The 22,771-nt window shown below is 41.4% G+C and overlaps 2 protein-coding genes across 2 annotated transcripts; one reads left to right on the plus strand and one right to left on the minus strand.

Moving 5' to 3' along the window:
* Window positions 1-657: 657 nt before the first annotated feature.
* Window positions 658-20,975, minus strand: SKA3 (spindle and kinetochore associated complex subunit 3). Its single transcript, XM_040448007.1, has 9 exons — window positions 20,779-20,975; window positions 17,396-17,457; window positions 17,105-17,270; window positions 13,508-13,919; window positions 11,066-11,151; window positions 5,832-5,917; window positions 4,020-4,223; window positions 2,142-2,275; window positions 658-1,841 (listed from the first exon to the last, which is right to left on the minus strand). Exons 1-8 carry the CDS (start codon window positions 20,879-20,881, stop codon window positions 2,144-2,146), a joined length of 1,251 nt encoding a protein of 416 aa, XP_040303941.1. The 5' UTR covers window positions 20,882-20,975; the 3' UTR covers window positions 658-1,841; window positions 2,142-2,143.
* Window positions 20,976-20,990: 15 nt separating this feature from the next.
* On the plus strand, window positions 20,991-22,106 carry MRPL57 (mitochondrial ribosomal protein L57). The gene is made up of 2 exons (XM_040448009.1): window positions 20,991-21,118; window positions 21,327-22,106. Exon 2 carries the CDS (start codon window positions 21,332-21,334, stop codon window positions 21,638-21,640), a length of 309 nt encoding a protein of 102 aa, XP_040303943.1. The 5' UTR covers window positions 20,991-21,118; window positions 21,327-21,331; the 3' UTR covers window positions 21,641-22,106.
* Window positions 22,107-22,771: the final 665 nt, after the last annotated feature.

Consider the following 22,771-nt stretch of genomic DNA (forward strand, 5'->3'; position numbering starts at 1 on the left):
CATCTTAAGACACCTGAGGCTTCTCACCCCCACCCTCTCTCCAGTCCACTGCGAACTTCCTTCCCTGGGTCCCCGTCAATGTTAGTGCTGTCGGGGGCTCCTGGGTGGCTCAGTGGGTTGAGCATCCAACTTTGGCTCAGGTCATGATCTCACGGTTCACGGGTTTGAACTGTGTGTCCGGCTCGGTGCTGACAGCAGGGGGCCTGGAGCCTGCCTCGGATTCTGTGCCTCCCTCTCTGCCCCGCTCACGCTCTGTCTCTCAAAAACAAACGTAAAAAACAAAAAACTAGTGCCGTCAACGACCTGTTTCGCGAAGCCCAGTGGTCGCTTCTGTCTTTTCACTTGGATCCTCAGCAATATTGATAGAGTTGATCACTCTCTGTGAAATATTTTCTGCCTTCACTGGCCTCTTCTCGACCTCCTTTGCTAGATTGCTCCGCCTCTTTCCGTCTTCCAAAGTTAGGGGAACCTCAGGCTTGAGTCCCGAATATGCTTCGAGTCCACCCCTCCCTCCTTCGGCCGTCTCATCTGCTCTTCGATCTATGTGCGTGTAGCTCCAGAAAACTGCCAACAAGAGCTTGACAGCAATTCGGGAGTCATATATAAAACTGACCAGAGCTTTCCCTTGAAACATAAAACTGAAAAACTTGCAGATAATTATGTTACACTACATTTAACAAAAATTAAGTTATAACCACATAGTAATTCCTAGAACAAAGAATCATCAAGTGGTGTTTTAGGGATGATCTTCTAACAGGATGAAAAGAGCACAGCGGGACAGGTCTTCACATTGGACTTCCGAGGCGCAGGCCTAAAAGAGGGCCGGGTCATCCTTCCTGCGTCAAATTTCCCAAACCTAAGCCTTTGAAGGTTAGTAGGTTTGGGACACTGAAGCACCTTGTCAAGATACTTGCAAACTGCTGCTTCTCAATTTTAACTGGTGTCCACAGAGGACAGGCCCTTCTTTTCCCTCTGGTTGTAGTCTGGAGTTCGCCAGCATTACTTGCATGAACTTAGAACTACTTCCTGGGCTTGGACAGGGAGGCCTGAAGCTATCAGAGGGCTCAAGAGACAAGGGTCCCAGGTGACAGTCCACAGAAGGGCACCTGGCCCAGGAGGAGTCCTCAAAACCTTCCACATAGAGGCTCGGGGTGTGCTGGGTGGCCAAGCTGGAGAGAGGGAACGCTGAGAGGGTCAGCAGCCACGTGGTGGATGGAGCGGACCGTACGAAGAAGCTGTGAGTAAAAACAAAAGGCACGCGTCCTGATGGGTGAGCCCCTGGCTCTGGTGGTCCGCCCGAGGCCGTCCGCGGTATAATCACCCAGGCCTGCGGCCTCCTCCCTCTTCCTAAATTAACTTAAGCTGTCATCTGTAGACAACAGTCTTAAGAGAGCGCTGCTGAGCTAAAAGGTGTGAAAGGCTCAGGGACAGTCGTGAGAGGAGACAGGACAAGGACAGAGCCAGAATCAAGGGAGGAGCCCAGCTCTGGCTGACGGCACCACGACCCCGCCACGAGATCAGGATGGCCTTGTTGGAAGTCACAAACATTTAAGAACTTTAAACTTTTTACCCTGCGTCCTAGTATCTCTCAACCATTTTGTTAGATCAGGCAGGTGAATGTGAAGTCAGTGCAGTCATAACGACAACTTTAACGACGGAATAGCCGAGTAAGATCGAGGTTAAATGGAGTCAAATCTTAACAAAAAGCACATCTGTGTCCGTGTTCATCTTTACTCTGGGCTGGTTTGGAAAAAGGGGGAAGATGTGGGGCTACACGACGAGTCCATCCCGCTCCGCTTCCACCGCCTTCTGTTCTGTGTCTACAAAACTTGCAAAGTTTTCTGCAAAAAGATACAAAGTTTAAGAAAAATCCATGAGCTATAATAGACATCAACAACACAAATGACAGAACACTGTGACTATGTATTTTTGCACTTAGAAAATCATGTGCCCAGTGACCTCCTACTCGCTAGTGTGGGGATCTGAACTACAGGGACAGCAAGCTCAGTATCCCGAGAGCCAGAGTTGGGCTGTTAACCTGTTAAGCTGGCAAATGTCAAAACATTTTACTACCATCTGAATGCTCATTTGTAAGTGTCTTCCTCCAATAACACAGGTGATTTCTCTGGAATGGCGCCTACCTTCACCAGTTTTCTTTGTTGCCAGCACCTCGGACGCTCGGTGGTGCTCCGTATTTGGCGAGGAACGCTTTGCCGGGTGGCACGGCTCTCACTGCCACTGGAGTAGCTAGGTTCGAGTTGTATTTTGATAAAATCTGAAACAAAACAAATTCCTTTTTATCAGGTCCCAAGAACTACACAACAAACTTGGAAGGTGTTATAAAATACTCAAGAAAAGCCAAGAAAAGGGGCTCAGCTCAGTCGGTTAAGTGTCCGACTCTTGGTTTTGGCTCAGGTCATGACCTCACGGTTTGTGAGTTCGAGCCCCGCGTTGGGCTCTGTGCTGACAGTGTGGAGTCTGCTCAGGATTCTCTCTCTCCCTCTCTTTCTGCCCCTCCCCCACTTTCTCTTTCTCAAAAATAAACTTACCCCCCAAAAAAATCTTTAAAAAAAAAAAAGCCAAGAAAAATGTAAAAATATGGGTTATTTGAAACAGTAATTTTTCAGCAGCACAGACATTCAACAGCCAAGAAAGGATGGAGTTTGAAATTGAACTTTGATGTAGAGGCTTGACTTCTGAAGCCTTCTAAAATGTACTCTAAGATTAGTGGAAGTAAAATAAGCAGCAACATATCCCCGAGAGCAAATTAAGCCTTTACAACACTGTCAGGGAAAATGTATCTAGGAAAGAGGCAAAATATGTGCTCAAAAGATGATCAGCTATTAAAGATTATGAAAAGGAGACTCTGAAATATCAGCTATGATTTTTTTTCACAAAGAGGTGATACATGAAATACAAGGATCCCCCCCTTTCACGTAGAAATAAAAAGGAGGATCGGCCACAGCAAAGTAGAAACTCTAGATAAACTCCTATAAAGATAGAAGACGCACACCCGATTTTCTAATGTCCAGGAAAACAGAGAAGACCAAAAACAAAGGGTAGCAAATACTTTCTCGATATCACAGGATGAGTCCGCTCTCTTGGCATTTAGGTATTACTCCAAGTAGCCACGGCTCTCCACAAGCTAGGTAGTTTGCGAGAACGGTTCTGAACGACTCCACTTGCCTAAGCGACAGCTGCCACTCTAACTTCTATTAGGGTGGGGAGGACTGGTGGTGACGGGGTAGAGTTGGTAGTCCTTACAGATCAGTAGTAGACTAGAGGTAAGTGGTGTACAAAACAATCAGACATTCTTGGGGCGCCTGGGTGGCTCAGTCGGTGAAGCGTCCGACTCTTGATTTCGGTTCAGGTCACGATCTCACAGTTCGCAGCACGGAGCCCCGAGTTGAGCTCTGTGCTGACGGCGCGGAGCCTGCTCGGGATTCTTTCCTTCCCTCGCTCTCTCTGCCCCTCCCCCGCTCACGCCTGTGCACTTGTGTGCTCTCTTATAAATACATAAACATTAAAAAAAAGAATCAGATATTCTAACATGTAAGTCAGTGTTTCTCAAACTGATGTCCAAGATGTCTCAGGTTCAAGAAACACTGATATGTTATCCATGATACCCTACCCTGGAGAATGGGGGGGTACGTGGCATTTCCAATTTTGCCAGCCATACCTCCAATGGAAAAAATGGTCAACGTGGCAATGGCAGTTGAACAATTATTATAAAATATTATAAGAGGACATTTCAGAACATGAAGTTGAAGGTAAAGAGAAAATGCACCATGAGGAAATAAAAGTATGATGAAATCCTGAGCTCATGCTGAGTCTGAAGAGCCTTATCCAGGTACTCTCAGAAGGGACTGAGAGCCCAGAATTCGGATTTTCTCAGTACCCAAACCAGCACATTAGCCCGATGAGAAATAAGATGGTTTTTATACAGTTTCAGGTCGTTAATATAAATGTCTAATTTTGAAAAGAATGTATCAGAAAAAGAAACAGCCTGGGAAAATAACCTGAAGAATATCTTCTGGAATGGTAGTGACTTCTGGAGGTGTAGGTGTTCTCAGCAGATTCTCGTAAGAAGAAATTACGGGAGAAGAGGGATCCGCAAAACTCTCAAAACACTTCTCCGAATTTAAAACTAACGATGTACAGTCTTTCATTTCCAAATCGTTTGATGAACTATTTGTTTCCGATGATGGATAATTTGTGGATCCCTATTGAACAGAAGTATATCATTAAATTATGATGGCATAAAATACAGTAAATAAAAATTAGTCAATTTTAGTTCTGTCGCACAAAAATGACCCGCTCTTCCTCGACCGATCACTAAAGAAAATGGAGGAAACAAAGAAATGGCACACGGAGAACAAAATACTCTCTTCTTACTAATAAAGGCTGAGCTACAGCTTATTATGAAAACTAAACAGGCCTGACTGAACAAGGTTAGAGGGACTCACCCACCCAGTTTCAGGCAACACTAAGCTGTCCCAGGTAAGAGTAACACCATGGATAAGCAAAAGTGTGACCACACGCCCTCACTCTTGACACAAAGAAAGCCCGTGTGAGGTAAGCTTAGCATGCAATTCGTGCTAACCTGAACAACTCAGTAAATCACCTCCTCTCTCTAGGGTCAGAGTTCATAGAGTCACATCAGCAGGGGGCCTTCCACAAGAACAGGAACACAAGGAGTGAATTCATTGAAAGTGGCAAGTACTAGCAGGAGATAACCTGATAGGGACTTCAACTCATACTAGTATTTTGTCCGTCTAGCTGTTCCGTCCAGTAGAGTAGCAACAAGCCACACGGGTCTACTTAGATTTAATTTGAAATTCATCAAGTTTTTAAAAGTAAAAATTAGCTCCTCAGATGTACTAGCCACATTTTACGGATAGCCCAGCCTACCGTGTCGGTTGTCTTAAGTGTTCATAGTGACTTCAAAAAAGGGAGGAGGTAGGATTATATTAATTTGTTCATCGAGTAATATTTGGAAAAGGCAAAAAAATCACCCGTGAATCTGTGACCTGGAGACAATCACATTTTGGTGTGTTTTTATCCATTCTTTTATTCTTTTCACTTGAAATAAAATATATATATTGTGTGTGTGTGTGTGTGTGTGTGTGTGTGTGTATACATGCACATGCATGTCATTTTCCATCATTAAGTATTTTTAAAACATTCTTTTTATGTTCTTATCTGTGCTTTAACACATATGTTAGGGGTGCCTGGGTGGCTCAGTGGGTTCAGCATCCAACTCTTCTTTCGGCTCAGGTCATGATCTCATGGTTCGTGAGTTTGAGTCCCGTATCCGGCTTTGCACTGTCAGCGCGGAGCCTGCTTTGGATTCTCTTTTTCCCCCGGCCCTCTCCCACTCTCTCTCTCAAAATAAATAAATATTTTAAAAAATAATAAAAACATACTCTAGTTACAGAACACCATACACAGCCTAGTGTAGTTTGCTTCTATGCTACCGCTTGACATGTAGATTTTTCCCATGCTTTGCTCTTATAAATAATGCTGTTCCTTCCTCTATAAACTCCTTGTTATAATTCTTTGTGCCAATGTACCTTAGAGTAAATTCTGAGACACGGTTAAAGGGCATGAAAACTTTTAAAGCTTTTGCTATATGCTGCCAAATTCCCCTAAATTCCCCTCTAGAAATATGTAAATGTACTCTTAAAGGCTGCAGTAGCCTAAGTGGTTTTTTTTCCTTTTTAACTGAAGTACAGTTGACAGACAATATTAAAACAGACTGCGTCTAGAAATAGTAGCGTATATAGGTCATCAGGAAAAAGATCAGAGCTTTCAAGGTTATGGAAACGTACCAAAGCTATACTGTTCTTTGTAGAAGGAATTTTCAAACCAGGAGTGCAGAACGTGGGTGCCAAGGGGGAATCTGTATAGTCGCCATCTAAGAGACACAAACAATGGCATAAAAATATACATTTGAAAATAAAGTTGAGGGGCACCTGGGTGGCTCAGTCGGTTGGGCGGCTGACTTCGGTTCAGGTCATGATCTCACAACTTGTGAGTTCGAGCCCCACGTCAGAGCTCTCTCAACTATTTAAAAAAATTTTTTTTTAATGTTTATTTATTTTTGAGAGACAGAGTGCGAGCAGGGGAGGGGCAGAGAGAGAGGGAGACCACTTGACAGAATCCAAAGCAGGCTCCAGGCTCTGAGCTGTCAGCACAGAGCCTGACATGGGGCTCAAACCCACGAACCAAAAGATTATGACTTGAGCCGAAGTCAGATGCTTAACCGACTGGGCCACCCAGGCATCCCAAGATTTCAACTTTTACATTATAGTCAATATAATTTGTGTACTTTATGTTTAAGAACTCAAGAGATTAGCTACAGTGTGTGCTTGACTAGACAGGAAGAAACAAAACTTCATATTCGCTTATCATCGGCACTAATAAAAGTTCAGCAAGGTATAAGGGCAATATACAAAAACAAAAATCAGTAGTTCTAGCAAAAGAGCAACAAGCAATTAAAAATATAATTTGATAGAAGATCTTTTTTTTAATATGAAATTTATTGCCAAATTGGTTTCCATGCAACACCCAGTGCTCATCCCAACAGGTGCCCTCCTCAATGCCCGTCACCCACTTTCCCCTCCCTCCCACCCACCCACCCACCCATCAACCCTCAGTTTATGAGAGAAGACATTTTTTACAACAGCAACAAAGAAGACAAGACGCCTACAGGTAACTCTATCAAAATCTGTATGAACTTTCTGGAGAAGATCAAATTTCTAAAGAAGAAAAGAGGGAGGGAAGAGGACAAGGAGGTCACCTACCTTCTAAGACACTAGGATTTACTCTAAAGCCATAACTGACTATCAGAACAAGAAAGAGATTTCAGAAACAGAACCATGTGTATACAGACATTTAATGACTCTAACACATAGTATGATGAAAGCAGTCTTAAAAAAAATCAAAGAGAAAAAGTAAACATGTTAGAAAAATGATCAGACTAGGAAAATTTTATTATGTCTAAAAATCAAGTACTGGGAAAGATGGAGAAATAGGAACAGAAACACTGCTGGTGGGAATCAGAACAGCCGCTCTTGGGTGGCAATTAAGCATTTAGAGAATACGGAAGATATGCATCACCTTTGATCTAGAAATGCCACTCCTAGATGTAACACATGTACACAAGGAACAAAGTCATCAGAGCACTGCCTGTAGGAGTAAAGAAGTAAAAAACAACTACCCCTTAATAAGCAAATGAATAAATGAAATTTGGCTTATTCATGTAACGCTTAAAAATTAAGATGAACTGGATTTACATGGAGTGAACAAAAAAAAAACAAGTGACAAAATAAAAATTGGATGTTGTAACTTAAATAAAATTTTCAAACACCACAACTATACTTTAGAATAATCATCACTTTAGGGGAGGAAGGGAAGGAGAATAACGGAGTAGGGATTTAGCTTTATGTGTAACGGTAAAAGAAAGATCTGAAGCAAATGTAGTACGATGCTAACATCTACTTAATCTGAAATCTGCATGGAGACAGTCAAACACGTGGGACTCTAAGACAGCCTCTGAAGTGGAACGGAGACAGTGCATCAAGCTGAGAGCCTGGAAGAGCAGTGAGGTCTGCGAAGCAGGAACTGGAAAATGCTTGCCCAGTGGCACTGACTCCAGGGGAACAGGATGAAAGCAAGTGAGGCTAAAAGTCTAGTCTTTGCAAGAAACGGAAAACCAGAGTAGCAGTTCCAAGCGGTGTAAAGTCGTGGGTTCTGAGCTCACTCTACGTGTCCAGTGCAGGCGACCTGAGTCAAGCAGTTAACATAAAAACGTGTGCGATCGGTAAACCCGCGGGGCCTTGGCTGGGGCAAGCATGAAATGGTTCCACAGGACTCCGTGACAACCCATGACACTGAAAACAACTTCATCTGAGAGGAGTTAAAAACTAAGAGCCTGGCAATCCCTATCAAAATAACACCAGCAGTCCTTCCAGAACTAGAACAAACGATCCTAAAATTTCTATGGAACCAGGAAAGACCCCGAATAAGGAATCTACTTCTGAAAACACTGTTGCACTATATGCTAACTTGGAGGTAGATGAAAAAAAAAAAAAAAAATACGAAAAGCCTGTAAGGAAACGCACCTCCAAGAAAGAGAATCAGAGCAATAAACAAAAGTATTAACACCTTAAACTGTTTTCCAAATACATGGGTCTAAAATGTTCAGAGATAAAGGAAGGCACAGAAATCATAAGGCAAGGGACCAGGATTATGGAAGGGAAAAAAAAGAACAGTCACATTTGAAGGGAAAAACATGTAAGACAGAAAATGTAGTCCCTGGAATAAAAATTCAATAGATTAAAATAATAATTTAGACTCAGTATAAAAGAAAAATAGCAAAGTGGAAGAAAGTTCCAACTAAAGCACAAGGTAGCATAGAGAAAAGGAAAATATCAAAGGGAAGTTAACAGACCAAGGAGACTGAAGGAGAACATTCTAAAATCTGTTACAGAGATTCCAGTAGAAAAAAATTGAAGAATTAGGGAAGAGGTAATCTTATTAAAGAGATAATCTCAGAGTATTTTCCAAAATTGATGACATGAGTTCTTAGTTTGAAAATCATACCAAATTCTAAACGCAATAAATAAAAACAAATAAACTTATTGTAAAATTACAGAGAAATGTAGAATATCAAAGATAATGACAAAAATCTTACAACCGGGAAGAAAAGACCACAGATCTACACAGGAAAGCACACCAGGCCCACAGGACTCTGCTCATCAGGAATGCGCACCGGATCACAATGAAATAATTTCTGTATAAAATTTTGAAGAAAGTCAGCTATCTATTGTATATTTCCAGCTAAATCACTGTTCCAAAATGAATGACAGAGAAAGAAAAAAGAGATCTTCAGACACAAAACCAGAGACCACTTCTCACAGACGAGAAGTATCTCAGAGAACTGCTGGAGGCTGTGCTTTCACAAGAAGAAAACTAGACCCAGAAGGAATGAGTGGGATGTAAGAAGCAACAGTAAATAAAGAAAATGGTAAACAAATGACGAATTTTCACTAGGTATAGACTCTAAGAATCATACTAAAGGTACTTTTGTGGCATAAGAATAGAGTCAAACTAAAATACGATACAATCTCTCTTGACCAGCCATCACTGAACCAAAGTTCTAATGGATAAACCTAAGCTTGCCATTCCCTCCGTCAAATACACTGCCTGTGGTATACGGAAGTTTTTTCGTCAGTGAGCTGTTCTTTAAAAAATCCCTCCCGGGGACACCTGGGTGGCTCAGTCGGTTCAGACTCTTGATTTCAGCTCAAGTCACGATCTCACGTCTTGTGAGTGAGCCCACACTGGGCTCCGCATAGAGCGCGCACAGCCTGCTTGGGACTCTCTCCCTCTCTCTGCCCCTTCCCCACTCGTGCTCTTTCTCTAAAAATAAATAAACTTTAAAAAAGATGTTTAAAAAAAATCCATCCCACTTCAGAAGTAATACACAAATATTCTCCTATATCATTTCCTTTCCCTTTTTTTTTTTTTCTTTTTTGCTTAAAGTTCATTTATTTATTTTGACAGAGGGAGAACATGTGAGATGGGGGGGGGAAGAGAGAGAGGGACACACAGAACCGGAAGCAGGCTCCTCACTGTCAGCGCAGAGCCCCACGAGGGGCTTGAACCCATGAACCACGAGATCATGACCTGAACTGAAATCAAGAGTCAGATGCTTAACCGACTGAGCCACCCAGGTGCCCCCCGCTCATCATTTTCGAAAAAGTTTATGCTCCGCTGGGAACTGACTCTTGGTATGTATGAGATGGTCCACTCTCTCCCTCTTTGGTACAGACAGGCTCTTTCCTACAAGCTGAGCTCTAAGTTTACTATGAGTCATTTGTCTTTCTTCACACCTGTTGATGCCAGAAATACTTGTTAATTTAATAACATAATTTAATATGTCAGTGAAATTAGTACAAAAAGAATTTTTCTGAAAAGATGTTCCTAAGTTTGGAAGACTTGATAAAGACAAGTTACTTTTAAAAATATGGCAATAGGGGCGCCTGGGTGGCTCAGTCGGTTGAGCGTCCGACTTCGGCTCAGGTCACGATCTCACGTCTTGTGGGTTCGAGCCCCACGTCGGGCTCTGTGCTGACAGCTCAGAGCCTGGAGCCTGCTTCGGATTCTGTGTCTCCCTCTCTCTCTGCCCCTCTCCTGCTTGCACTCTCTCTCAAAAATAAATAAACATAAAAAAAATTTTTTTAAATGTGGCAATAAATTTGACAGAGATTAGACAATTATAATTAATCAAGAAATCACAAAACTCTAGAATGTTTTCTTTTATATTTTTGTGAAAACTGATGTTTTTGTAGTTGGTGGGACAAATATGAAAACACTGTATGAAATTTTTAAGTTCTTGTAGTATTTTAAAAAAACAATTTGAAATGGTAGCTACTGTATTCTAAGTGTAGTTTATGTAAGAAAAATAATGTAGAATCTGATCAATGGGCTGAAGCTAAATTTAAAAAAAAGGTACTGTTGATTCTGTAACAGAAGTTTGGTGAATGAATATATATTTATGTTTTAAGTTAAAATGTTAGAAACAAACAGGCTGGCAAATATTTTTTTTTAATGTTTATTTATTTTTGAGAGGGAGAGAGAGAGAGAGACAGTAAGCACACATGAGCAAGGGAGGGGCAGAGAGAGAGAGAGGGAGACACAGAATCCAAAGCAGGCTCCAGGCTCTGAGCTGTCAGCACAGAGCCCATCGTGGGGCTTGAACTCACGAACTGTGGGATCATCACCTGAGCTGAAGTCAGACGCTCATCCAACAGAGCCACCCAGGCGCTCCAGATAAATATTGGCTATAATCAGGAAAACTATGAAAAGCATACCGGAAAATTCTTTCTCTAGTATGAAATTATGCCGCACCCAATGGGTTAGAACTTTACATAACTCAATAGCATGAACTGACAAGACGCAGAAGGACTATGGGGGTGTCTAAGATGATAGAACCATTTTTGTACAAAGATAATCTAGAAAAAGGATAGCTGAGAAGTAATGTGATTCTTATACTCACCATTTTTTTTCAACTGCTGGATTATGAGGCCAGGAGTAGCAAAGAAATGATTACTGGTCACCGGTTCTGATTCTATGGCCTCCTCACTGGTGTGATTCATAGGGAAATTATAAGGTGTAAAAAAAAAAAAAAAGTTAATATTGAACCTCTGGGAAAAAATTCAGTCTTGCTATATATGGTCCAGTGTAGACAAACAGTCAGTTCCATTCTGTGTAACACAAGTCCCATTGAACTGTGTTTTTTTTTTTTTTTTTTTAATTAATGTACACACATGGCTCAAAAAAAGTGATGAACCATTTGGTATTGACAGCCTTGACTGCGAAGCAGGCTAAGCACCCCTGACTTAAGGGAAAGCTGTAAGTTTAACTCATCAGTTCAAATACAGGAGCTACATAGTTCATGGTTTCAAAACCATAAAGTGGAATTTTGCAACCAGTTTACAGATATAAATTAAGAACTTGTCATTTTTTTTAGACTAAAAAAGACTGATCCCTGTCATCTAAGGATGTTCTAGCCATTTACTCAGATGTCTGGAATTAAAGAGGAGTATCATCAAATAAGTATAAGATGGTTCAACTAACCAACTGTCCTGGCATAATTTACTGAATAATTTTTACTTCTGTAATATATATATTTATATGTATCTGTATATTATATATTTTACTATTCGGTCATATTCCCTCATTACTATTATTTTTTATTACTATTTCACTACTCTCTTTTTTAAGATTTTATGTTTTTAAGTAATCTTTACACCCAACATAGGGCTCGAACTCATGACCTCAAGATCAAGGGTTGCATGCTCTTCTGACTGAACAGCCAGGCACCCCCTTTTTAGCTACTTTTACTTATTATTCTTCCAAGTAAATTTTAGAGTCATTTTATCATTTACTTTAAAAAAATCCTATCGAGGCTTTGTTGTAAATGCACAACATCTATAAATTAATTTGTCATGATTAAGCATCTTAACAACATTCAGCCGGTCTATCAGGATGAAGAAAAAACATTATATTCCCCACTTTTTCCTTTACTTAACCCAGAAATATTTATGGTTTTTATCATGTAGATCTTTTTACCCACGACTGGCATCAGTATTTCACTTTTTTTGTCGCAAATTTGAATGGATTTTTTTCTACTCCGTTTAGGAACTAGTTATTAATAAAATATAGGAAAACATTATTTTAAATGGTTAACTTACCACTATATAAAATATATCTTCTATGAGCCTCTTTCTTGAAGTTTGAGATGTGAATTTTTTGAGTTGCCCATGTACAAAACATGGCCTAGAAATACTTGTTACTGGCCAGAGTTATCAAGAATGATGTTAAATAATGGTGACAGATAGCTTCACTATTATTAGATACTTATAATTTATCATGTTAATGAAGTACTCTATTTGGAGTTTGACCAAACGTTTTAAAGGAACGGGTATCAAATTTTACCAAATCCTTAAGGCACCCAGGTGGCTCAGTCAGTTAGGCGTCTGACTCTTGATCTCGGTTCATGATCTCACAATGAGTGAGACTGAGCCCTCTGACAGCACAGAGCCTGTTTGGGATTCTCTCTCTCCTTCTCTCTTTGCCCTTCCCCCATCTGCACTCTCTCTCTCTCAAAATAAGTAAACTTAAAAATTTTTATCAAATTCCTTATTGGCATCTATGAAGATTATCCTTTTTTCCCTTATTAAATCAAATCATTAAAATGTATGTTATGGGCTTCAAGTATTAAACTATCTTTGCATTCCTGAGATAAGCTTAACTTGTAAGTTATCTACTATGCTTGTAATATTCTGTGAATTCAACCTGTGAGTAGTTTAATTGGGACTTTACATTATTATTCATCAAGTGGACTGGTTATAGTTTTCTCTTGCATGCTCTGCCAATGTGTGTATCAAGGGTATGTCAACCTCATAAACTAACCTCAGTGTTTTCTGTCTTAGATGTTTTAGAAAAACAACGTTTTAAAGTAGGTTTCATGTCTGCCACGGAGCCCAGCGTGGGGCCTTAGTATGGGGCAGAACTCACGACGCTGAGATCAAGACCTGGACTGAGATCAAGAGTTGCACACTTAACCAAGTGAGCCACCTAGGTGCCCCCAAAAAGAACTTTTTTAGGCTGTGCTCCAATAAAACCTTATGTACAAAAAATAGGGAGCAGGCTGGATTTGGCCTGTGGCAGTAGTCTGCAGACCCCTGATAGTGACAGTTCTTTTTAAAGATGATTATTTTCAGGGGACCTAGGTGGCTCAGTTAGTTGAGCATCTGACTATTGACTTTGGCTCAGGTCATGATCTCACGGTTCATGAGTTCAAGCCCTGCAGTGGGCTCTGTGCTGACAATGTGGAGCTTGCCTGGGATTCTATCTTTCCTGCTGTCTCTGCCCCTCCTCCGCTCCTGCTCTGTCTCAAAATAAATAAATAAACTTTTTTTTTAAAGCGGCTTACCTTTTATTCTCCTTCATATTTTTAAGTCCCATCGTGTAATCTTCATTCAAACACGCAGTACAGTCAGAGATACCGAAGTGTTCTAATTTAGGAGTTACACACTCAAAATCATCCATCTTTAGGGCACATTTTGGAGTTTTTAGTACTTTAACTACGGACTGCTTGGAAGATGGAGTTACAATTCTGGGCTCTTCTTCATGGTCGTTTACTGCCTGTGGAGGGTTTGGTGGAACTTGGGATATCATGTACCGCTCCAGCCCAAAATCTGAAAGTTGGGGACTCCGTGGAGACTTCTCAGAACTAGCAGTGCTTGGAACAGCAGGATTGGACAGACTGTCCTTCACATCAGGCATTTGGACATTTTCATGCTTAGTGGACTCTGAGTCAGAGTCAGTGATTTCTTGTTCATCCGCTGTGAGGAAAAACCAAGGAGGTCATATTCTGGTCAAACATCAAACCACAAAATCCCAAGTACTAAAGCCACATAAAATAGCTCCATCTGAAATGTCCCCAATCAGCAAAAGTCCTGATTCCCTCCTTAGTCTCTAAAGTTTTATTTCAATTGTCCCTGTAGGAAATTTCTGACGTGTACCTTTTGTCTACCCAGATCCCATTTTGATGACACATTAAAGAAGGAAAGTAAACTAAAGTATTAAAAGATGAAAAATCAATGCAAATGAAAGTCCAATATCCTTACTCCCCCAGCTAATGTGATTTACCAATCTTTCTTAATGAATTCTGGAACTATTTTATCGTTTGATGACATTAACTACAGGGTGGAATTAACTATGATCTAGATTTAACACAAAGTATAACATTAGTTTAGATTATTCATTTACAGATGCCTAAGCTTAAAAGATTGTCACACCAAGATAAGTTTTTATCTTTAGTCTGGAACGCCTGTATCAAAAGTCTGGTTGAGGAAAATAATAGGAGAGCATTAGAAAGATATGTCGTTTCTCAACCCTGAAAAGGTCATATCTGGCTCCAGACCCCATATGGTTAATCACCACACTGTACATTTCAAACTAAATAATTTACTAACAACTATGCTTTTCCCCCACAATCCTTTGCCATTTCCTGCATACATTAATGGTTAGTGAATTTGGTGTGGGACCCAAGTTGCAGTTAAAAGGTCCAGGATAGCACCTATGATGCCAAGGAACTGGAGAAGGAAAACCACTAGCTTTTAGTGTGAGAGACAACAGAAAGTCAAACAGGATAATCAGAAAGAAGATATGTGGATTTGGCCAGGATCTGGGCAGAGATAACTCAACAAATGACAGGGTTTCAGTGAGATAGCAAGGTATGGAGAATGGGATGGGTATTAGGAAAGCGCGGGACAAATGTAAAATGTGTAGCATGAAGTTGGAGAAGAAAAATGAGCCAGTAATTAGGGTAACAAGAAAGGAAGAGAAAATGGAGGGGGTGAGCTGAAGGAAGAGAAATTAAAATGTGTTTAGCATCCCCCATGGGACAGGCATTTCAATGTTCCACTCCAATTAATTTTCATATTCACTATTTCAAGCACAAAATATCTTAGGATATTTTTTTTGTTTTTATAAAGGCACCAAACAACATTTTGGAAAACAGTCAGCTGATACAATGTAAAGAGCCAAAACTTGACCTCACATCCTCTCATTCCAAATGCTACCATTTGTTTAAGAATAAGGAGGGAGGGAGTTACTACAAAGATCTGTTTTAGCCAACCTTGAATAGATATCATTTGGTTGCTAAATTAGAAATATGAATTGCAACAACTGTACTTGTTGAAGGAGATGGGAAAACGTTTCTCCAAAATACCTTGTTTGTTGTATTCTTTTTAAGAAGAAAGTACTTGTACTTTTGTTATGAATCGGAATGTATTTTTGTTAAGTCTGATAATGATCTTTTTTGTTTCTCTTCATCTTTTAAAGGAAAGCCTATAGTTAGAGTTAGATGGGGTCTATCAAACATTGGCATAGATCCCGGTCAGAATCTTTTGGGTCCAAAGGAACAGAAAAGGGATGAATTTAGGCTGTACATTTAGTTAGCCAGCGAAGAGATCAAACAGATTGGAGGAAGTGAAGGGGTGCACACTTTCTCTTTGAAGGTAGGGTTTTCTTTGTTCTGACTGGCAACAGGAAACAAACTAGGATAGGACACTTTTTGCATGCATGATAAACCAGGACGTGTTAAATATGGAGTATGTACCATACCAAAAAAAAAAACAAAAAAAAAAACAAAAAACGGTTATAGACTCTGGTTTCATGGCTTTTGGCCCTTGGAAGAGCTGCTGATTCACAGCGTTCTGTTTTGGCATTGTGCTTTCTGCTTTCTGTTAATTCTGAGAAATGTTAGAAGAGCTACCAAAAACTTATCCTTGTATTTATCACGAGGCTGTCGCCGATAAGATTAATAAAATCATCGTGATATCACTGCCTCACAGGGAGTTACCATCCTCCCCATTTTGCAAGTGAGAAAAAAGCAATTCAGAGAAATTGGCCAAGGTCACACACCTGTAGCAACTGGTGGAGCCAGGATTTGAATCCATAGCTTGTTCACGCTAAAGTCAGCTGAATTCTTTCCACTGCACCACGCAGACTGTTTAATATACCCTCCGCACAGATCCCCAAAATGTATTTGCTGAACGTAATTAATGGTTGATTTATGTACAAAGATCATTCTCATAACGGAAACAAAGACACTGAAGTATGCTGAAATTAGTCCCTCACGGGTATGGGCCCCACGATAGTTAACACCAGGCGATTAACATGCCAGGTACTATTCTAGACAAACTTTATCTCATTCAATCCTTTCACAACCTCAAAGGTAAGTAGTATTAAACATCTCCACTCTATAGATGAGATTCTGAGGTACGAGGTTAAGTAAGTGGTCAAAGAGAATACAGCTAGTAAATGGTGGGATTAGAGGTTTGCATTCAGATGGTCTGGCTCTACTTCTAAAACACCATGTTATCCTACCCTTCGTTAGAACTGTAAAACTTAAAAAAGGACTTTATCAGTTTATATTGCCCCCAATTTCTTGTTCTACGGAAGAAAAAACTGAGAACAAGAAAAATGAAATAGCACGCCTTACCTTCAGTCTCTCGGCTATTTTTGGCAGAGCTGACTAGAAACCAACCATCCTAAAATCATGTGGATCTATCTTGCAGTCTTCTTTAACGTTTATTTATTATTGAGAGACAGAGACACACAGAGCATGAGCAAGGGAGGGACGGAGAGAGAGAGGGAGACACCGAATCCGAAGCGGGCTCCGGGCTCTGAGCCGTCCGCAGAGCCCGACGCGGGGCTCGAACCCACCGACCGTGAGATCGTGACCTGAGCCGAAGTGGGTCGCTTAACCGACCGAGCCACCCAGGCGCCCCTCTTGTACTCTTCTTTAATCTAGCATTTTGGAAAGGAGAGGAAGGACGGTCTTTGCTTTGCCACCACCAGTCAGCACTGCATCCAGCACAGAGGCTGATGAATAAATGACCACACATGACAAGTCACATGATGGCGGAGCCAGAACCGTAACCAGAGTAACCGTACTGAGTCACGCTGCCTTCCTTCTTTAACACTAAAACAAACGCCATAAAATGCAAATCATTCACACCTGAGCTTTTCTTGGCATGCGGATTATATCCATACTTCTGGAAAAACTCCGTTATTTTCATGATATCCATTGAATTTTTTTTCATTAGTACTTTTGTTGCCTTTATGAAACCAATGCTTTCTTGACTTTCCGAACTTGCTTTATCAAGAAGAAGAATGACATCATCCTTTTATGAGGAAAAAAAGTACATTAGAGTTTTTCTATCAAAAGACTTAGTCTTAAGACTAAAAGACTAAGTCTATTTAAAAATTACCACACAAAGATGATAAATTGATATTGCAGGACCCATACCTTTAGAGTCTGGACTTCAGAAAGAAGGTCACATAAAATTCTCACTGGATAATCTTCAATGTCTTCAATATGAATAGACAAAGGAAAAAATGCAATATGGAAAAAGTACAATAAGGAAAAGGAGGAAAAAGAATAGAAAATATAATTTAGTATTGTTTCTTAGAATTATAAAATCCTTGTAGATATTTATCATTTGTTTCGTATCAATTACAAAGTATTACAGCCTTGGTTTTAAAAGTTATTAAATTATCACATCCATACAAAAAAGTACAAAAATCATAAGTATATAGCTTGATGAACTTTCCAAGTGAACATACCTAAATAATTAGCCTCAGATCAAGAAGGAGAGGAGGGAGGGAGGGAGGGGAGAAGGAGGAAATGTAATTCCACCTAGCAATTTTTTTTATAATGAGCACTTTTTGGTTCCTGTTTTTAAAATCTTTGCCAATGACAACACTTACGTTTTCTTCTAAAAGCTTTATTGTTCTGCCTTTTGCATTCAGAGCTACAATCCTCCTGGAATTGATTTTTTTTTTTTTTTATATGGCATGAGGTAAGGATCAAGATCCATTCTTAGCTTCCATTTCCACTCTTATTTCCAGGTCCAACTGACCTGGCACCATTTATCGAAAGGACATCCTTTATCCACTGTACTGTCACCTTTCTTACTAATCGGTAGCGATATATAGACTATACATCATGTAAAAGCAGTTTTTTAAAGAATTATATTTCTCTTTCTAAAACATGCCTTCTTTGAAGATCTCCTTTCACCTGTTAAAGCTGACCAATTTTTATTTGGGAAACGCAAGTCAACGTGACAGTGATACTTCATACCTACTAGAAGGACTATATTCAAAAGACAGGTAATAATAAATGATGAGGATGTGGAGAAACCGCAACCTTCATCCGTTGCTGGCAGAAATGTACAATGGTGCATCCACTTTAGAAAACAATGTGGCAGCTCTTCAAAAAGTTAAACATAGGTTTACCATATGGCCCAGCAATTCTAAGTGTATACCAAAGAGACCTGAAAGCATAATGTTCACCGGAAATGTTTACATATATTCATAATATCTAAAAAGTGGAAACAACCCAAATGTTCATCAACTGATGAATAAACACAATGTGGCGTATCCATACATTGGAATATTATTCAGAAATATAACGGAATGAATCACTGATACATGTGACATGGATGAACCTTGCAACATGAGGCTAAAATAAGTCAGTCACAAAAGCCTACTTTTGTAGGATTCCTTTTATATGAAATACCCAGAATATACAAATATATACAGGCAGAAAGCAGATTAGCAGTTGCATAAGGCTAGGGTAGTTGGGGATGGGATCATGGGGAGTGGATATTAACAGTCACAGGGTTTCTTTTGAGGATGATGAAAATCTAAACTTACTGTAATGGTTGCACAACTCTGTGAATACACTAAAAACCATTGGACTGTATCCTTTAAGTGCTGAATTTTATATTATGTGAATTATATCTCAATAAAGAAGTTTAAAAAGTCAATCAATTTAATGATTCATAAAAGCTGAAATTTTTTGGTGATCATTTTCTCTATCACATTTCCGTATATATTTTTTTTAATTTTTAAATGTTTTTATTAATTTTTGAGAGAGACAAAGAGCACGAGCAGGGGAGGGGCAGAGAGAGAGAGGGAGACCCAGAATCTGAAGCACTCCAGGCTCTGAGCTGTCAACACAGAGCCGGACCAGGGGCTCGAACCCACAAACTGTGACATCATGACCTGAGCTGAAGTTGGACGCTTAAATGACTGAGCCACCCAGGTGCCCCAATACCATATTTTCTGTAATACATATTGGCCACAAACAGAAAAATCATCCCAACTTTTTCTTATAAAACCAGAAGAAAGTGCAAAATTTGCGTACACAGTTAATATGCTGGTAAGAAGGTAAATTAGCACAAGAACCCAAAGTGGCACCTAGCTGGCTCAGTCTGTACAGCAGGAGACTCTTGATCTGTGGGTCATGAATTCAAGCCCCACATTAGCTGTAGAGCTTACATTAAATAATGTAACAAAAATAATGTAACAAAAAATAATAAAATATTAATAGTGGTGTCTTTGGATGGCTGAGTTACAGAAAATATTTATTTTCCTCTTTCTACTTTTCATTTCTCAAATTTTTTGTCATGTACGTATATTGTTCTTACAGTCAAAATAAACATTTTTAAATGGCTGGAACACTATTCATAACATAACAAAAGTAAAAGGAGTCTGTGTCTACAGAGCACGATGTTTTAAGGCAAATTACATTTATGACATTTATAAAATAATCTCAAAACCTGAGCTACTCTTGCAATATTTTGAAAAATTTTTTGTTTTATTTTTTATTTTTTTGAGAGAGAGAGAGAGAGAGAGAGAGAGAGCGAGAGCGAGCATGAGCAGGGAAGAGCAGAGAGAGAGAGACACACACACAGAATCCGAAACAGGGTCCAGGCTCTGAGCTGTCGGCACAGAGCCCGACGCAGGGCCGGAACCCACGAACCGTGCGACCTGAACTGAAGTCGGACGCTCAACCCACGGGGCCACCCAGGGGCCCCGCAACAATTTTTTTAAATGTCTAATACAAAGGTTAGTGGTGAAGAATTCTGCTATATTAATTTTATTTTTAAGCAGTATTGATAGGTGCCTGGCTGGCTCAATCACAAGGTCATGTGACTCTCAATCCCCAGGTCTTGAGTTTGAGCCCTGTGCTGGGTGTCGGGGTTTCCAAAAAAAGGAAAAAAAAAAAAAAAAAAAGGTACTCACTAGTGTTGACGGGTTGCTGGGGAAAATACAGGCATTTACTGCAACTGTGGGCCATTTGGGTGAGACAAAGTCTACAAGCAAAGAACCGTGCTAAATAACTGCATTTTGTTTAATTACACAGTATTTTTATTAATATCCATTATGTGACTTCAAGTATATCATGTATAAATTAGTGTGCGCATTATGAGCTCAGTCTGCCAACTTAATTTACACTTTTATTCTATGCTGCTTCTCCTCCTAACACAGTGACAGTGCTATTTCAATATTTGCGGAGAGCAAATGTGGTTGGACACAGAACTGAAAACAGCCACAACAACATACTTGAGGGGGCAGAAGAATAAATAATAAAAAGGTGACACCTGCAGCCCCTCGGGGCCCTGCTGACGACAAACGTCGAGCGTTTTGATGGGTGTGCCACCGCCCTTCCAGATCTCTTTCGAGGCACCCCTCGCCACTGTAGCTAAGATAACACACTCTCGGCCGAGTGTGTGCGTTCGTACTTGTGAAGGCCCTTCCGACCCGCCGCACTCGGGGCGGGCTGCGGGCGCCCGGGCGGGTCGCAGGAGCCGCGAAGGCCCCGACGCCCGACGCCTCACTCACCGCTCTCCTCTCCGTCCAGCGCTCGCTGCAGCCGGGCCGTCTCGCTGTCGAGGGTGATGGCCAGAGACCGTAGCTTCGCGTGGAAGCTTCGGATCAGATCCATGGATAAGGACTGCTCGGCAGGACGCAGGACGCGAGCAGATTCCCACCGCTCCGGTCCGGCCCGCCACTAATTTGAATCTCTCGGCGCCGGAAGTGTCCCGCCTCCGCGGGGGTCGCACGAGCCCTCTCTCGCGAGAGCTGAAGTCTCGCGCGAAGCGGCAAGGAGGTTCCGGGAGGCGGACGCGCTTCCGGGGTCGCGTCCGCTGGCGCGCGGGGGAGTTTGCGAACGACGCGGCCGGTGAGTTGATGACCGTATTTCGTTGCTTCAGGAGTCCCTTTCTTTCCCTGGGGAGTCTAGTTGGGCTCCCTGCTTCTTTGGGGGCACGCTGTGCGTCCTCGGGGGTGGCCAGAGCGGCAGGAGAGCCGGGGTCGCGCGCGTGCGCTGCTGTCACCTGCGGCCGAGGGCGTAGCCAGTTCCTGGTGCGACTTTCCCCGTATCCCCGCAGGTACCATGTTCGTGACCGCCCTCCTCCTCCGCAATCGCATTCCTGGCAGCCAGTGGATCGGGAAGCACCGGCGGCCGCGCGCCGTGTCTTTCCACGCGAAGCAGAACATGATCCGTCGCCTGGAGATAGAGGCGGAGAACCATTACTGGCTGAGCATGCCCTACCTCACCGCGGAGCAGGAGTACGGCCACGCCGCGGGGCGCCGGGCGGCGGCCTTCGAGGCCATCAAGGCGGCCAGCGTGTCCAAGTTCCCCCCCCACAGATTTGTGGTAGACCAGCTCGACCATCTCAATGTCACCAAGAAGTGGTCCTAACCCAGCGCCACCGCCTTTCAGCTGGACGGATCGCGGGGCTGCCATCTCTGTGACCCGATTCTGGAACTGAAAAGCTAACCTCTAGAGAGAAAATGAACCTTTGGACCGGAGTCTTAATGGACAGCAAAGAGGAACGTAGTGGTCTGCATGTAGAATATCTGGGGCTCCAAATTCTTTAATACTTGAGAGTCTGATCTCTGTCGCATTGTTTCCTTTTTCTTTATCCTCATAGGAAGATACAGGAGATTTCCTGGGTCACAGAGGATATGAAATGTATTTTGGATGGAAGCTTCAAAAAAAAAAAAAAAAAACAAAACTGAGCTATGGTTTGGAATCTGTGCCTCAGTATGAAGATAGTTGATGGGGGCTTTATAAAATATAAATTGGTTTGCTTACCTTCTGTGGAAACATCGCCTAAACATAAATGAAAAAGTGAAATAAATGAAAATGAAACTCTGAAAAAGTTCAGTTGAACATACTCCTAAAAACAGCGTTTTCTTCTGGGATGTTGCTGAAAGTAGACATGTAAATTTTTTTTTTTTAATGTTTATTTATTTTTGAGAGACTGAGTGTGAGCAGGGAAGGGGCAGAGAGAAGGGGAGACAGAATCCGAAGCAGGTGCCAGGTTCTGAGCTGTCGGCATAGAGCCCGACAGGGGGCTTGAACTCACGAGATCATGACCTGAGTCAAAGTCAGTCGCTTAACCGGTGGAGCCACTCAGGCGCCCCTGAAAGTAGACGTTTAGAGGGGCGCCTGGGTGGCGCAGTCGGTTAAGCGTCCGACTTCAGCCAGGTCACGATCTCGCGCTCCGTGAGTTCGAGCCCCGCGTCAGGCTCTGGGCTGATGGCTCAGAGCCTGGAGCCTGTTTCCGATTCTGTGTCTTCCTCTCTCTCTGCCCCTCCCCCGTTCATGCTCTGTCTCTCTCTGTCCCAAAAATAAATAAACGTTGAAAAAAAAAATTAAAAAAAAAAAAAAAGTAGACGTTTAGATAAAGTAAAAGGTATTCATCAGAACTGCTAGGTGTGTTGTATTTTAACAACCTATTTCTGGGATATAATTGACATTACAGGCCACCAGTTGAAGATGTTTGTCTTTTCGAATTCCCTTTTTCAGTATATAATACTGTATTCT

Source organism: Herpailurus yagouaroundi, unplaced genomic scaffold, assembly GCF_014898765.1.
Source record: "Herpailurus yagouaroundi ecotype Mexico unplaced genomic scaffold, PumYag 197, whole genome shotgun sequence".
Taxonomy (NCBI): Eukaryota; Metazoa; Chordata; class Mammalia; order Carnivora; family Felidae; genus Herpailurus; species Herpailurus yagouaroundi.

Excerpts from the sequence above, each read along its gene's own strand:
- MRPL57 (XM_040448009.1), top strand. The coding sequence starts at position 21,332 with ATGTTCGTGACCGCCCTCCTCCTCCGCAATCGCATTCCTGGCAGCCAG.
- SKA3 (XM_040448007.1), bottom strand. The coding sequence starts at position 20,881 with ATGGATCTGATCCGAAGCTTCCACGCGAAGCTACGGTCTCTGGCCATC. Across the intron at positions 17,271-17,395 it reads CTGAAGTCCAGACTCTAAAG|GATGATGTCATTCTTCTTCT; the intron begins GTATGGGTCCTG and ends TCCTCATAAAAG. Across the intron at positions 4,224-5,831 it reads CAAAGAACAGTATAGCTTTG|GGATCCACAAATTATCCATC; the intron begins GTACGTTTCCAT and ends TCTGTTCAATAG.